This window comes from Zonotrichia leucophrys, unplaced genomic scaffold, assembly GCF_028769735.1.
Source record: "Zonotrichia leucophrys gambelii isolate GWCS_2022_RI unplaced genomic scaffold, RI_Zleu_2.0 Scaffold_116_142020, whole genome shotgun sequence".
Lineage (NCBI taxonomy): Eukaryota > Metazoa > Chordata > Aves > Passeriformes > Passerellidae > Zonotrichia > Zonotrichia leucophrys.
The window spans coordinates 42,997-59,210 of NW_026992321.1; the positions used below are offsets into that span (position 1 = coordinate 42,997).

The window sequence follows — 16,214 nt, forward strand, 5'->3', positions numbered from 1 at the left end:
CCTGTCCCCGTGGACACTGCTGTGTCCCTGTCATGGACACTGGACACCTCTGTGTCCCCATCCTGTCCCTGTGGACACTGGACACTTCTGTGATCCCATCCCTGTGCTGTCCCCATGGACAGTGGACACTGCTGTGTCCCCATCCTGTCCCCATGGTCACCTCACTGTCCCTGTCATGGACAGTGGACACTGCTGTGTCCCCATCCTGTCCCCATGGTCACTGGACACTTTTGTGTCCCTGTCCCCCATTGCACATGCTTGACCTGTCCCTATGGACAGGAGACAGTGCTGTGTCCCCATCCTGTCCCCATGGTCACCTCACTGTCCCTGTCATGGACTCTGGACACTGCTGTGTCCCCAGTCTGTCCCTGTGGACACTGGACACCTCCATGTCCCTGTCCCCATGGACCTCCCATCTGCCACCATGTCCCCATCCCGTCCTGTCCCTGTTCCTGCCACCCATGACCGCATCCTGCCCCATCCCTGTCCCTGCTGTCCCTGTCCCTGCCACCATGTCCCCATCGTGTCCCATTCCTGTCCCTGCCACCATGTCCCCATCCTGTCCCTGCCACCATGTCCCCATCCTGTCCCTTCCTGTCCCCGCCACCATGTTCCCATCCTGTCCCCATTCCTGGTCCCTGCACCATGTCCCCATCCTGTCCCATTCCTGTCCCTGCCACCATGTCCCCATCCCATCCTGTTCCTGTCATGTCCCTGCCACTGTGTCCCCATCCTGTCCCATCCCTGTTCCTCCCACAGCCCCCCACTCCCACACCCCCACATCTCGCTCTCTCCCCACTCCTGTCCCCTCATGTCCCCACGTGTCCCCATGTCACCCTCCCTGTCCCCCAGATGTACCACTACCCGTGCCTGGTGCTGAGCCTGGTGGCCGTGTCCCCATGTGTCCCCATGTGTCCCCATGTCCTTCCTCACCCTCACAACGTGACCACTACCCGTGCCTGGATGACCTGGTTGGCGTGTCCCTATGTGTCCCCACATGTCCCCATGTCACCCCTGACCCTGTGTCCCCCAGAACGGTGACCACTACCCGTGCCTGGATGACCTGGAGGGTTTGGTGGCCGTGTCCCCACGTGCCTCCCGTGTCCCCACATGTCCCCATGTCACCCATGTCCCTGTCCCCCCCCAACGGTGACCATTACCCGTGCCTGGATGACCTGGAGGGTTTGGTGGCCGTGTCCCCACATGTCCCCATGTCACCCCTGACCCTGTGTCCCCTCACAACAGTGACCACTACCCGTGCCGTCGGAGGTTTGATGGCCATGTCCCCATGTCCCCAATGTCCCCATGTCCCCTGTCCCTGTGTCCCCAGAACGGTGACCACTTACCCGTGCCTGGATGACCTGGAGGCCTTGGTGCCGTGCCCCTGTTTTCCCCCAGAACGGTGACACTACCGGCCTGATGACCTGGTGGCCTGTCCCCAGTGTCCCCATGTCCCCATGTCACCCATGTCCCTGTCCCCCCAGAACGGTGACCACTACCCGTGCCTGGATGACCTGGAGGCCTTGGTGGCCGTGTCCCCATGTGTCCCCATGTCCCTGTCCCCAGAACGTGACCATACCGTCGTGCCTGGAGGGTTGTGGCTGTGTCCCCACAGTCCCCATGTCCCCATCCACTGTCCCCAACGGTGACCACTACCCGTGCCTGGATGACCTGGAGGGCCTGGTGGCCGTGTCCCCATGTGTCCCCACGTGTCCCCATGTCACCCATGTCCCTGTGTCCCCCCAGAACGGTGACCACTACCCGTGCCTGGATGACCTGGAGGGCCTGGTGGCCGTGTCCCCATGTGTCCCCACATGTCCCCATGTGTCCCCATGTCCCTGTCCCCCCAGAACGGTGACCACTACCCGTGCCTGGATGACCTGGAGGGCCTGGTGGCCGTGTCCCCATGTGTCCCCATGTCCCTGTCCCCCCAGAACGGTGACCACTACCCGTGCCTGGATGACCTGGAGGGCCTGGTGGCCGTGGGCCGGGACCTGCCCGTGCGCCTGGAGGAGCTGCGGCAGCTCGAGGTGCAGGTGGGCACGGCGCACTCGTGGCGGGACAAGGCCTCCCGCACCTTCCTCAAGAAGAACTCCTGCTACACCCTGCTCGAGGTGGGTCTGGGGGCGCTCTGGGGGGCCGGGGGGGGTTCCTGGCCGGGCGCTGACCCCTGGCGGTGCCCCCCAGGTGCTGTGTCCCTGTGCTGACGCCGGCTCGGACAGCAGCAAGAGGCTCAAGTGGCGGCAGGAGCCGGGGCTGTACCGGCTGGACGCCGAGAGCTTGGGGCTGTCGGCGCAGGACCTGCGGGACCCCGGGGCTGTGGTGAGCTGGGGGATGGTGGGGGGCACCCCGGGACCCCCAGCACTGGCACTGCTCCTGTCCCTGCTGTGCCCACCCACAGCGGGATTGGGGGCTTTGGGGTGGGGGCACCGCATCCGACATTGATTGCTGTTATCGCTCACGTTCCTTGTTCTCCCTGATGGGGGGGTCTGGGGGCACCCTTGACCACCCCCCCAACCTTGTCAGGATTTCTCACCCCTCCCAATGTTATCGCTCCAGATATTGTTTGTTAGGGGTTTGGGTGGGGGGCACCACATTGTCTCCCAACCCTATCCCCTCTCACCCTGCTTCCCCCACCCAGATTTTGGCATTCAGATGTTTGGGGTGGGGGCACCGCATCCGACATTGATTGCTGTTATCGCTCACGTTCCTTGTTCTCCCTGGATTGGGGGGTTTTGGGGTTTTTGTCACCTCTCACACTCCCAATTTCCCTCCAGATTTTGGCATTCAGGGATTTGGGGTGGGGGCACCGCATCCGACATTGATTCTTGTCACCACTCATATTCGTTGTTCTCCCTGAATTGGGGTTTGGGCTGGGGGGCACCCTGTGACCCCCCCCCCCAACCCTGTCACCTCTCACACTCCCAGTCTCCCTCCAGATATTGGTATTCAGGGGTTTGGGGTGGGGGGCACCCACATTTTCTCAATCCCTGTCCCCTCTCACTCCCTGCTGTGCCCACCCCATATCTTGGTGTTCAGGGGTTTGGGGTGGGGGGCACCCACATTTCTCATCCCGTTGCCTCTCACCCCACCTCACCCCACCCCTTATTTGGTTCAGGTTTGGGGTGGGGGGCACCCACATTTCTCCCAATCCCTGTTGCCTCTCACCACCTGCTGTCCCCCAGATTTTGGCATTCAGGTGTTTGGGGTGGGGGGCACCATGTCTGACCTCGATTGCTGTTATCACTCATGTTCCTTGTTCTCCCTAATTTGGGGGTTTTGGGGTTTTGGGATGGGGGGCACCCACATTCCCTCAGTCCTTGTCACCTCTCACACTCCCAATTTCTCTCCAGATCTTGGTGTTCAGGGCTTTGGGGATGGGGCACCCACATTTTCTCAATCCCTGTCCCCTCTCACCCCTGCTTGTGCCCCCTATCTGGTGTTCAAGTTTGGGGTGGGGGGCACCCACATTCCTCAATCCCTGTCCCCTCCACCCCCTCTTCCCCCCATATCTTGGTGTTCAGGGGTTTGGGGTGGGGGGCACCCACATTTCCCCCAATCCCTGTCACACCTCACACTCACAATTTTCCTCCATATTTTGACATTCAGGGGTTTGGGGTGGGGGCGCGCCAACCTGTCATGTCACCTTGTTCACCCTCTGGGGTTTGGGTCACCCCTTGACCCCACCTGTCACCCCCCAATTTCTTCAACAGAGAATGAGGATTCAAGGGTTGGGGTGGGGGTCACACCCTGAACCCCCCAACCCTGTCACCCCCCAGTCTGTGTCCCCTCTGACCCCCTGATCCCCCCCAGATTGTGACATTCAGGAGGGGAGCAAAGAGCAGGAGTGGCCCTGAGGGGATTGGGGGGGGTCACCAGTCACCTCCTGCATCCCTCATCCCCAGATTCATGGCATTCAGGGGTTTGGGGTGGGGGTCACACCCTGTCACCCCCCAGCCCCTGTCCCCTCTCACCCCTGTTTGTCCCCAGAGCATCTGGTGTTAGAGTGGGGGCCGATCATGAAGGAAGAGTCTGTCTGTAAGGGGGGTTTGGGTTGGGGGTCACACCCTGAACCCCCCAACCCTGTCACCCCCTCTCTTCCCTCTCACCCCTTTCCCCTGCAGATTTTGGGCAAAGTGCAAGGGCTTTTGGGCTGGGGGTCACACCCTGAACCCCCCAACCCTGTCACCCCAATCGTGGCGTTCACACGGCACAGAAGGCAACCTGAGGTGGGTTTGGGGATCGGGACTCGCACCCTGTCACCCCACCCTGTCACCCCCAGTTGTGTCCCCCTGTACCCCCTATCCCCCCCAGATTGTAGCATTCAAGGAGGGCGAGCAGAAGGAGAAGGAGGGCACTGAGGGGTTTGGGTTAGGGGTCACACCCTGAACCCCCCAACCCTGTCACCCCCCCAATCTCTGTCCCCTCTGTCCCCCCAGATTGTGGCGTTCAAGGAGGGCGAGCAGAAGGAGCAGGAGGGCACTGAGGGGGTTTGGGTTGGGGGTCACACCCTGAACCCCCCAATCTCTCTCCCCAGATCGTGGCGTTCAAGGAGGGCGAGCAGAAGGAGAAGGAGGGCATGCTGCGCCTCCGCCACGCCAACGCCCAGAAAGCCGCTCCACCCCTGCCGGGCCCGGGCCCTCCGTCGTGCGTGTGCGGGCAGCCCTCGGGGCCAGGCATGCTGCAGTGCCAGCTCTGCCGGGACTGGTTCCACGGCTCCTGCGTGGCCTGGCCCCGCCTGGGCGCCCAGAAGCCGTCGCCGGCCTGGTGGGAGTGGGACGCCAAGTTCCTGTGCCCGCTGTGCCAGCGCTCGCGGCGGCCGCGCCTCGAGACCATCCTGGCGCTGCTGGTGGCGCTGCAGAAGCTGCCGGTGCGGCTGCCCGAGGGCGAGGCCCTGCAGTGCCTCACCGAGAGGGCCATCACCTGGCAGGACCGCGCCCGGCAGCTCCTGGCGTCCCCCGAGGTGGCCGCGCCCCTGGAGCGCCTGGCGGCCCTGCGGCACCGGCTGCACCACGGGGATGGTGATGGGGCCCTGCGCGAGGCCAGCCGCAACGAGCAGACCAAGGTGGGCATTATTTGGAGATTTATCGGGGTTTTGGGGAGATTTGGGGGGAATTTGGGGTGTCAGGGCCCTGCGGCACCGGCTGCACCATGGTGGTGGTGGTGACAGAGCCCTGCGCAAGGCGAGCCACAATGAGCAGACCAAGGTGGGTTTGGAGGAGATTTATGGGGGTTTGGGGATTTAGGGAGATTTGGGGGTGATTTGAGGGAATTATAGGGAGATTTGGGGGTGATTTGGGGTGTCAGGGCCCTGTGGCAGTACCTGCACCATGGTGACGGGGCCCTGCGTGAGGCCAGCCGCAACGAGCAGACCAAGGTGGGGATTTTGGGGAGATTTGTGGGGGTTTTGGGGAGATTTGGGGGGGTTTTGGGGTGATTTGGGGGGAATTTGGGGTGTCAGGGCCCTGTGGCACCGCCTGCACCACAGGGATGGTGATGGGGCCCTGCGTGAGGCCAGCCACAACGAGCAGACCAAGGTGGGCATTATTTGGAGATTTGGGGATTTTGGGGGGATTTGGGGGTGTCAGGACCCTGCGGCACCGGCTGCACCATGGTGGTGATGGTGACGGAGCCCTGCGTGAGGCCAGCCGCAACGAGCAGACCAAGGTGGGTTTGGGGAGATTTGGGGGGGATTTGGGGGATTTGGGGTGTCAAGACCCTGCAGCGCCGGCTGCACCACGGGGATGGCGGCAACGGGGCCCTGCACGAGGCCAGCCGCAACGAGCAGACCAGGTGGGTTTGGAGGAGATTTATGGGGGTTGTTTGGGGTGATTTGGGGGTGATTTGGGGGTGATTTGAGGGAATTATAGGGAGATTTGGGAGTGATTTGGGGTGTCAGGGCCCTGTGGCAGTACCTGCACCACGGTGACGGGCCTGCGTGAGGCCAGCCGCAACGAGCAGACCAAGGTGGGGATTTGGGGAGATTTGTGGAAGATTTGGGGGGGATTTGGGGGGATTTGGGGTGTCAAGACCCTGCAGCACTGGCTGCACCACGGGGATGGCGGCGACGGGGCGCTGCGCGAGGCCAGCCGCAACGAGCAGACCAAGGTGGGGATTTTGGGAGATTTGTGGGAGTTTTGGGGAGATATGGGGGGGTTTTGGAGAGATTTGGGGGGGATTTGGGGGTGTCAGGGCCCTGCTGCATCGGCTGCACCATGGCGATGGCAGTGACAGCACCCTGTGTGAGGCCAGCTGCAACGAGCAGACCAAGGTGGGTTTGGGGGAGATTTATGGGGGATTTGGAGATTTTGGGGTGATCTGGGGGGAATTTGGGGTGTCAGGGCCCTGTGGCACCGGCTGCACCACAGGGATGGCGATGGGGCCCTGCACGAGGCCAGCCGCAACGAGCAGACCAAGGTGGGTCTGGGGGAGATTTATGGGGGTTTTGGGGATATTTATGGGGGTTTTGGGGTGATTTGGGGGGGATTTGGGGGGATTTGGGGGGAATTTGAGGTGTCAGCGCCCTGCACAAGGCCAGCCGCAATGAGCAGACCCAGGTGGGTCTGGGGGAGATTTATGGGGGTTTTGGGGTGATTTGGGGGGAATTTGGGGTGTCAGGCCCCTGTGCAAGGCCAGGCGCAATAAGCAGACCAAGTTGGGTTTTGAAGGGAAATTAGGGGGGTTTTAGGGGGAATTATGGGGATTTTGGGGAGATTTTGGGGAAATTTGGGGTGTCAGGGCCCTGTGTGAGACCAGCCACAACAAGCAGACCGAGTTGGGGATTGGGGGCAGGGTTTGGGGGAACTGTGGGGGATTTGGGGGGAATTTGGGGTATCAGACCCCTGTGCACGACCAGCTGCAAGCAGGCCGAGGTGAGAGTTGGGGGATTTGTGGGTGTTTTGGGGAAATGATGGGATTTTGGGGGGATTCCTGGGAGTTTTGGGGTGATGGTTCTCTGTGTGACACCCACCACAACGAGCAGACCGAGGTGGGAGGGTTTGGGGGGCAGTGGGGAGGTGTGGGGCAGATTTTGGGGCTCTAGGGCAGGTTTTGGGGTTATGGGGTGTTTTTGGGGCTGGGGGAGGCTGAGCCCCCCAGAACACCTTCCCTCCATCCCCCCCCAGGTGTCAGTGGAGAACGGGGACGCCCCCAGCCCGGAGAAGAACGGACCCCTGCCCTCGGGTGAGTGGGATCGGGGCCGTGGGGAGACCCTCGGGGGTCCAGGGGATGCCATGGGGCAGGGACAGAGGGACAGAGGGATCCCACGGGGCAGGGACAGAGGGATTTGGGATCCCCTGGGTCCCTGCTGAGCTCACCTTGGGGGTCCTGTGGATCTGTGGGAGTCCCTGTGGCATCCCCATGGTGTCCCCACAATGTCCCCACAGAGCTGGAGGCGCTTGAGTGCACCCTGTCCCTGTGCTGTCCCCATGTCCCGACAAAGCTGGAGGTGCTGAGTGTACCCCATGTCCCTATGGTGTCCCCATGATGTCCCTGCAGAGCTGGAGGCACTGAGCACAGTGGGCCACGTGTCCCCGTGGTGTCCCCATGGTGTCCCCACAGAGCTGGAGGCACTGAGCACAGTGGGCCACGTGTCCCCATGATGTCCCCATGGTGTCCCCACAGAGCTGGAGATGCTGAGCGTAGCGCTGCTGGGGCTGGAACCCGCTGTGTCCCCTTGTCCCTGTGTCCCCATGTCCCTGTGGTGTCCCCACGATGTCCCCACAGAGCTGGAGGCGCTGAGCGCAGCACTGCCCCGGCTCCAGGGCCCCGTGCTGGAGCTGGCAATGGGCACACACTGTGTCACTGTGGTGTCCCCATGATGTCCCCACGATGTCCCCACGATGTCCCCATGATGTCCCCACAGAGCTGGAGGCGCTGAGCGCGGCGCTGCCCCGGCTCCAGGGCCCCGTGCTGGAGCTGCCCGAGGGCACACACACTGTCACTGTGTCATTGTGGTGTCCCCACAATGTCCCCACGATGTCCCCACAGAGCTGGAGGCGCTGAGCGCAGCACTGCCCCGGCTCCAGGGCCCCGTGCTGGAGCTGGCAATGGGCACACGCTGTGTCACTGTGGTGTCCCCACGATGTCCCCATGTCCCCACAATGTCCCCACAGAGCTGGAGGCGCTGAGCGCAGCACTGCCCCGGCTCCAGGGCCCGGTGCTGGAGCTGCCCGAGGGCACACACACTGTGTCACTGTGGTGTCCCCACGGTGTCCCCATGATGTCCCTGCAGAGCTGGAGGCGCTGAGCACAGTGGGCCACGTGTCCCCATGATGTCCCCATGGTGTCCCCACAGAGCTGGAGATGCTGAGCGTAGCGCTGCTGGGGCTGGAAGCCCCTGTGTCCCCTTGTCCCTGTGTCCCCATGTCCCTGTGGTGTCCCCACGGTGTCCCCACGGTGTCCCCCATGTCCCTGCAGAGCTGGAGGCGCTGAGCGCAGCACTGCCTCATGCCAGAGCTGGCAATGGGCACACACCCTGTGTCACTGTGGTGTCCCCACAATGTCCCTGTGGTGTCCCTGCACAGCTGGAGGCACTGAGTGTGCCCTGCATCCCCATGTTCCAGTGTCCCCATGGTGTCCCCACGATGTCCCCACAGAGCTGGAGGCGCTGAGTGTGACTGCAGGGCCCGGTGCTGGAGCTGGCAATGGGCACACACTGTGTCACTGTGTCACTGTGGTGTCCCCACAATGTCCCCATGTCCCCACAGAGCTGGAGGCGCTGAGCGCGGCGCTGCCCCGGCTCCAGGGCCCCGTGCTGGAGCTGGCAATGGGCACACACCCTGTGTCACTGTGGTGTCCCCACGATGTCCCCACAATGTCCCCACAGAGCTGGAGGCGCTGAGCGCAGCACTGCCCTGCCTGCAGGGCCCGGTGCTGGAGCTGGCAATGGGCACACACCCTGTGTCACTGTGTCACTGTGGTGTCCCCACAATGTCCCCACGATGTCCCCATGTCCCCACAGAGCTGGAGGCGCTGAGCGCAGCACTGCCCCGGCTCCAGGGCCCCGTGCTGGAGCTGCCCGAGGCCACACACTGTGTCACTGTGTCACTGTGGTGTCCCCACAATGTCCCCACGATGTCCCCATGATGTTCCCATGTCCCCATGTCCCCACAGAGCTGGAGGCGCTGAGCGCGGCGCTGCCCCGGCTGCAGGGCCCGGTGCTGGAGCTGGCAATGGGGACACACACTGTGTCACTGTGGTGTCCCCACGATGTCCCCACGATGTCCCCACAGAGCTGGAGGCGCTGAGCGCGGCGCTGCCCCGGCTCCAGGGCCCGGTGCTGGAGCTGCCCGAGGCCACGCGGCGGCCGCTGGAGGAGCTGATGATGGAGGGGGATCTGCTGGAGGTGACGCTGGACGAGGCCCAGAGCATCTGGCGGCTGCTGCAGGCCACGCGCCCGCCCCCGCTGGCCCTGTTCCGCCTGCTGCTCGAGGTGCGGCACCCCAGAACTGACCCGGCACCCCAAAACTGACCCGGGACCCCAAAACTGACCCGGCACCCCAAAACTGAGCCGGCCCCCCAAAACCGACCTGGCACCCCAAAACTGCCTCGGGACACCCCAAAACTGACCCGGGACCCCCCAAAACTGCCCGGGGACCCCAGAACTGACCTGGGACCCCAAAAACTGACCTGGGTACCCCAAAACTGACCCGGCCCCCCAAAACCGACCTGGCACCCCAAAACTGCCTCGGGACCCCCCAAAACTGACCCGGCACCCCAAAACTGACCCGGCACCCCAAAACTGCCCGGGGACCCCAAAACTGACCCAAAAACTGACCCAGGACCACAAAACTGACCCGGGACACCCCAAAAACTGACCCCAAAACTGACCCGGCACCCCAAAACTGCCTGGGACCCCAAAACTGACCCGGGACCCCAAAACTGCCTCGGGACACCCCAAAAACTGACCCGGCCCCCCAAAACTGATCTGGCACCCCAAAACTGCCTCGGGACCCCCCAAAACTGACCCGGCACCCCAAAACTGCCTCGGGACACCCCAAAACTGACCCGGGACCCCCCAAAACTGCCCGGGGACCCCAAAACTGCCCGGGGACCCCAGAACTGCCTGGGACCCCAAAACTGCCCGGGACCCCAAAACTGACCCGGGACACCCCAAAACTGCCCGGGACCCCAAAACTGACCCAAAAACTGACCCAGGACCACAAAACTGCCCCAGGACACTCAGAACTGCCCTGGGACCCCAAAACTGCCCGGGGACCCCAAAACTGCCCAGGACCCCAAAAACGGCCCAGGGGTACAGAGCACACCCCCAGAACTGCCCCAGGACTCCCCAAACTGCCCGGGGTACAGAGCACATCCCAAACCTGCCCCTTTAGGGTGAGGGTCCCCAGAATCTTTTAGAGACCCCCAAATTCCTCCTTGCACTGCTCTCCTCCCACCCTGGGCATCCCAAACCCGCCCACAGTCCCGATTTGGGGGTGTCTGAGGGGTCTGTGTGTGTCCATTCCCGATTTTGGGGGTGTCTGAGGGGTCTGTGTGTCCCCATTCCCGATTTGGGGGTGTCTGAGGGGTCTGTGTGTGTCCATTCCCAATTTTGGGGTGTCTGAGGGGTCTGTGTGTGTCCATTCCCAATTTGGGGGTGTTTGACGGATGTGTCCCCACCTGTCCCAATTTTTGGGGTGTCTGAGGGGTCTGTGTGTCCATTCCCAATTTGGGGGTGTTTGATGGTGTGTCCCCCTCCCCAGCTGGAGCAGGTGGAGCGCCGGGGGTTTCAGGGGGTGTCTGAGGGGTCTGTGTGTCCTGTCCCAATTTTGGGGTGTCTGATGGGTGTGTCCCCACCTGTCCCAATTTTTGGGGTGTCTGAGGGGTCTGTGTGTCCCCATTTCCGATTTGGGGTGTCTGAGGGGTCTGTCCCCTCCATTCCTGATTTTGGGGTGTCTGAGGTGTCTGTGTGTCCTGTCCCGATTTGGGGGTGTCTGAGGGGTCTGTGTGTCCCCATTCCCGATTTTGGGGGTGTCTGAGGGGTCTGTGTGTGTCCTTTCCCGATTTGGGGGTGTCTGACGGGTGTCCCCCTCCCCAGCTGGAGCAGGCGGAGCGCCGGGGGGCTCGGGGGGATCTCTGAGGGGTCTGTGTGTGTCCATTCCCAATTTGGGGGTGTCTGAGGGGTCTGTGTGTGTCCATTCCCGATTTTGGGGGTGTCTGAGGGGTCTGTGTGTGTCCCCGTTCCCGATTTGGGGGTGTCTGACGGGTGTCCCCCTCCCCAGCTGGAGCAGGCCGAGCGCCGGGGGGCTCGGGGGGTGTCTGAGGGGTCTGTGTGTGTCCATTCCCAATTTGGGGGTGTCTGAGGGGTCTGTGTGTGTCCTGTCCCAATTTGGGGGTGTCTGAGGGGTCTGTGTGTGTCCTTTCCCGATTTTGGGGTGTCTGAGGGGTCTGTCCCCTCCATTCCTGATTTTGGGGTGTCTGAGGGGTCTGTGTGTGTCCATTCCCAATTTGGGGGTGTCTGAGGGGTCTGTGTGTCCCCATTCCCCATTCGGGGGTGTCTGAGGGGTCTCTTGGTGTCCCCCTCCCCAGCTGGAGCAGGCCGAGCGCCGGGGGGCTCGGGGGTGTCTGAGGGGTCTGTGTGTGTCCTGGACCAATTTGGGGGTGTCTGACGGGTGTGTCCCCCCCAGCTGGAGCAGGCGGAGCGCCGGGGGGCTCGGGGTTGTGTCTGAGGGGTCTGTGTGTGTCCATTCCCGATTTGGGGGTGTCTGAGGGGTCTGTGTGTCCCCGTTCCCGATTTGGGGGTGTCTGACGGGTGTCCCCCTCCCCAGCTGGAGCAGGCGGAGCGCCGGGGGGCTCGGGGTTGTGTCTGAGGGGTCTGTGTGTGTCCTGTCCCGATTTGGGGGTGTCTGAGGGGTCTGTGTGTCCCCGTTCCCGATTTGGGGGTGTCTGAGGGGTCTGTGTGTGTCCTGTCCCAATTTGGGGGTGTCTGAGGGGTCTCTCGGTGTCCCCCTCCCCAGCTGGAGCAGGCGGAGCGCCGGGGGGCTCGGGGTTGGGTCTGAGGGGTCTGTGTGTCTCCATTCCCGATTTGGGGGTGTCTGAGGGGTCTGTGTGTCCATTCCCGATTTGGGGGTGTCTGACGGGTGTCCCCCTCCCCAGCTGGAGCAGGCCGAGCGCCGGGGGGCTCGGGGGGATCTCTGAGGGGTCTGTGTCCCCGTTCCCAATTTTGGGGGTGTCTGACGGGTGTCCCCCTCCCCAGCTGGAGCAGGCGGAGCGCCGGGGGGCTCGGGGGGTGTCTGAGGGGTCTGTGTGTGTCCATTCCCGATTTGGGGGTGTCTGAGGGGTCTGTGTGTCCATTCCCGATTTGGGGGTGTCTGACGGGTGTGTCCCCCTCCCCAGCTGGAGCAGGCGGAGCGCCGGGGGGCTCGGGGGGTGTCTGAGGGGTCTGTGTGTGTCCTGTCCCGATTTGGGGGTGTCTGAGGGGTCTGTCCCCACCTGTCCCAATTTGGGGGTGTCTGAGGGGTCTGTGTGTCCCCATTCCCGATTTGGGGGTGTCTGAGGGGTCTGTGTGTGTCCATTCCCGATTTGGGGGTGTCTGAGGGGTCTGTGTGTCCTGTCCCAATGTGGGGGTGTCTGACGGGTGTCCCCTCCCCAGCTGGAGCAGGCCGAGCGCCGGGGGGCTCGGGGGGTGTCTGAGGGTTCTGTGTGTCCTGTCCCAATGTGGGGGTGTCTGACGGGGGTCCCCCCCCCAGCTGGAGCAGGCCGAGCGCCGGGGGGCTCGGGGGGATCTCTGAGGGGTCTGTGTGTGTCCATTCCCAATGTGGGGGTGTCTGACGGGTGTCCCCCTCCCCAGCTGGAGCAGGCCGAGCGCCGGGGGGCTCGGGGGGATCTCTGAGGGGTCTGTGTGTGTCCTGTCCCAATTTGGGGGTGTCTGACGGGTGTCCCCTCCCCAGCTGGAGCAGGCCGAGCGCCGGGGGGCTCGGGCCCGCGGCCGGGACCCCGAGCGGCGCCGCAAGCGCCGGGCGGAGCGGGGGGGGGGGCACCTCCTGCCCGCCCTGGCCAAGGAGGAGCTGGAGCCAAAGAGGAGTCGGGGGGCCGAGGGCGGGGGGGACCCCCGGGACAGCCCCACGGCCACGGCCCCCACCCCGGGGGTGAGTACGGAGGGGGGGGGGGACGAAGGGTTAATGGGGTATAGAAGGGGTTAATGGGGGATTATGGGGTGCTGAAGGGTTAATGGGGGGATTGTGGGGTATAGAAGGGGTTAATGGGGTGCTGAAGGGGTTAATGTGGGGGTTAATGGGGTATACAAGGGGTTAATGGGGGATTATGGGGTGCTGAAGGGTTAATGGGGGGTTGTGGGGTATAGAGGGGGTTAAAGGGGGATTATGGGGTGCTGAAGGTGTTAATGGGGATTATGAGGTACAGAAGGGGTTAATGAGGTGTTATGGGGTACAGAAGGGGCTAATGGGGGGGTTATGGGGCATAGAAGGGTTTAATGGTTGGGATGTGGGGTATAGAAGGGGTTAATGGGGGGATTAGGGGAATAATGGGAGGATTATGAGGTACAGAAGGGGTTAATGAGGTGTTATGGGGTACAGAAGGGGTTAATGGGGGGATTAGGGGAATAATGGGGGATTATGGGGTACAGAAGGGGTTGATGGGGTATAGAAGGGGTTAATGGGGGGATGAGGGTATTAATGAGAAGTTTATGGGGTATAGAGGGGTTTCATGGCGGCATATGGGGTGCAGAAGGGGTTAATGGGGGCTGTTAAGGGGAATAGAAGGGGTTAATGGGATTATGGGGTACCGAAGGGGTTAATGGCATAAAGACAGGGTTAATGGGGGGTTTGTGGGATATAGAGTGGGATAATGGGGTACAGAGAGGTTAATGGGGCGGTTATGGGGCATAGAAGGGGTTAATGGGGTGGTTATGGGGCGTAGAAGGGGTTAATGGGGGGATTCGGGGAATAATGGGGGGTTATGTGGGATAGAAGGGGTTAATTTGGCACAGAAGGGGTTAAGGACGGGTTAGGGGGTACAGAGGGGATTAATGGGGTGCAGAAGGGTTTAAGGGGGATTATGGGGAACAGAAGGGGTTAATGGGGGGGTTGTGGGGTATAGAAGGGGTTAATGGGGGATGAGGAGATTAGTGAGGGGGTTAAGGGGGGGGATTGTGGGGTACAGAGAGGAATTCTGAGGGGATTATGGGGGTTAATGGGGGAATTATGGGGTACAGATCGGGTTAATGGGGGTGCTATGTGGTATAGAAGGGGTTAATAGGGGGATGAGGGGGTTAATGAGAGGTTTATGGGGAGATTGTGGGGTGTAGAAGGGATTAACAGGGCACAGACAGGGTTAATGGGGGGATTATGGGGTGTATTTGGATTGTGGGAGAATTATGGGGTGCAGAAGGGGTTAATGGGATTGTAGGGTACACACAGGGTTAATAGGGGGAGTTTTGGGGTACAGATGGAGTTAATGGGGGAATTATGGGGTGAGAGGGGTCCAGGAGGGTTCTGGGGTGCAGAGCAGAGGCTTTGGGGGGTTCCCCCCTATCCAGGGATCGATGGGGCCGGCTTTGGGCTGCAGCAGTTTTGGGGTGCAGCGGTTTTGGGGTACAGCGGTTTTGGGGTACAGCGGTTTTGGGGTACAGTGGTTTTGGGGTACAGCGGTTTTGGGGTGCAGTGTTTTTAGGGTACAGCGGTTTTGGGGTACAGCAGTTTTGGGGTACAGTGTTTTTAGGGTACAGTGGTTTTGGGGTGCAGTGTTTTTGGGGTACAGCGGTTTTGGGGTGCAGTGTTTTTAGGGTACAGTGGTTTTGGGGTACAATGTTTTTGGAGTACAATGATTTTGGGATGCAACGGTTTTTAGGGTGCAGTGTTTTTGGGATTCAGTGATTTTTGGGTGCTGTTTTTGGGGTACAGCGGTTTTGGGGTTCAGTGATTTTGGGATACAGTGGTTTTTAGGGTGCAGTGTTCTTGGGATTCATCGGTTTTGGGGTGCTGTGTTTTTGGGGTACAGTGTTTTTGGGGTGCAGTGGTTTTGGGATTCAGTGGTTTTCAGGTGCTGTTTTTGGGGTACAGGGATTTTGGGGTTCAGTGTTTTTGAGGTACATCGGTTTTGGGGCTTTTGGGTTTTGGGTGGTGTTTTTGGGTGGGGTTCAGGGATTTTGGGGTGCAGCGGTTTTGGGGTGCAGTAATTTTAGGTCTGTCCCCCCCCCAGGACTCGTGACGCGGCGCCCCCAGCCCGGACAGACAGACGGACGCGCCTGACACGGTGGGGATGGACTGGGGGGGCCACTCCGGGCCCCCCCCACCCTGAGCCCCCCCCCGAACCCCCCAATTCGGGATTTGGGGGTGCTGGGGGGGGGTCTCTCCCCTCCGCCCTCCCCTCCCCCCCCCGCGATGTAATTATTTCAGTTGTTTCTTTTGTATCGTTCAGCCCCGGGGGGGGTCCCCAAAATGGGGAGGGGGGCCCCAAAATGGGGAGGGGGGGCCCCCAACCAGCACAGCAGGGCCAGCCCCTCCCCCCCCCCCCGCACCGGGTTTTTTATAGGATTGGGGGGGGGGGGGGGGGGGGGGAGCGGATTTGGGGGCCCCCCCTGCCCCTCCCCCCCCCGACACTAACAAGGCTCTTTGGGGCGGGGGGGGGGGGGGCGGGGGGTTATTTTATTGTATTATGATTTTTTTTATTATTATTAAACTTTGGAGGTTAAAAAAAGACTCAGAGGTTATTGGGGGGTGGTTTGGGGGGGTCAGGATTTGGGGAGGGGTTGGGGTTTTGGGGGGTTCAGGGATTTTGGGGGTTCAGGATTTTTGGGGTTCGATTTTTGTGGGGTTCAAGATTTTCGGGGGTTGGGATTTGGCCGCCGGCTCCACCAATGGGAGCGCGCGAGGGGCGGGGCCTCACTGGAGGGGGCGGGGCCAACACGGGAGGGGCGGGGCGCGGGAACCTCCCCTGGGAGCCCCGGAGCGAGGCCTGGTCCTGAGGGAAAAACCCCCACCCGAGGCGTAAAATGCACTTTCGTGAGGTAAAATTCACCTCTCCTGAGGTAAAAACCCACTTGTCTGAGGGTAAAGCCTTCCCCCCTTTCATAAAACACCCCCTTTGCGGAGGTAAAACTTCCCTGTTCCAAGATGTGACATGTTTTATGAGATAAAACCCAATTCTGTGAGGTAAAATTTACCTTTCTGAGGTAAAACCCCACTTTTCTGAGGGTAAAACACCCCCTTTCCGGAGGTAAAATTTCCCTGTTCCAAGATGTGACATGTTTT

General features: G+C 61.7%; 1 protein-coding gene across 1 annotated transcript in view; it reads left to right on the forward strand.

Moving 5' to 3' along the window:
* The window catches only part of LOC135460882 (lysine-specific demethylase 5C-like), a 57,028-nt gene extending 41,564 nt beyond the window's left edge, over positions 1-15,464 (forward strand). The window contains 8 exon segments of the mRNA XM_064737848.1: positions 1,935-2,114; positions 2,188-2,322; positions 4,538-5,003; positions 6,044-6,108; positions 7,125-7,182; positions 9,234-9,433; positions 12,894-13,091; positions 15,163-15,464. Of these exon segments, the coding sequence (XP_064593918.1) occupies positions 1,935-2,114; positions 2,188-2,322; positions 4,538-5,003; positions 6,044-6,108; positions 7,125-7,182; positions 9,234-9,433; positions 12,894-13,091; positions 15,163-15,171 (1,311 nt within the window). The 3' untranslated portion in view covers positions 15,172-15,464.
* Positions 15,465-16,214: the final 750 nt, after the last annotated feature.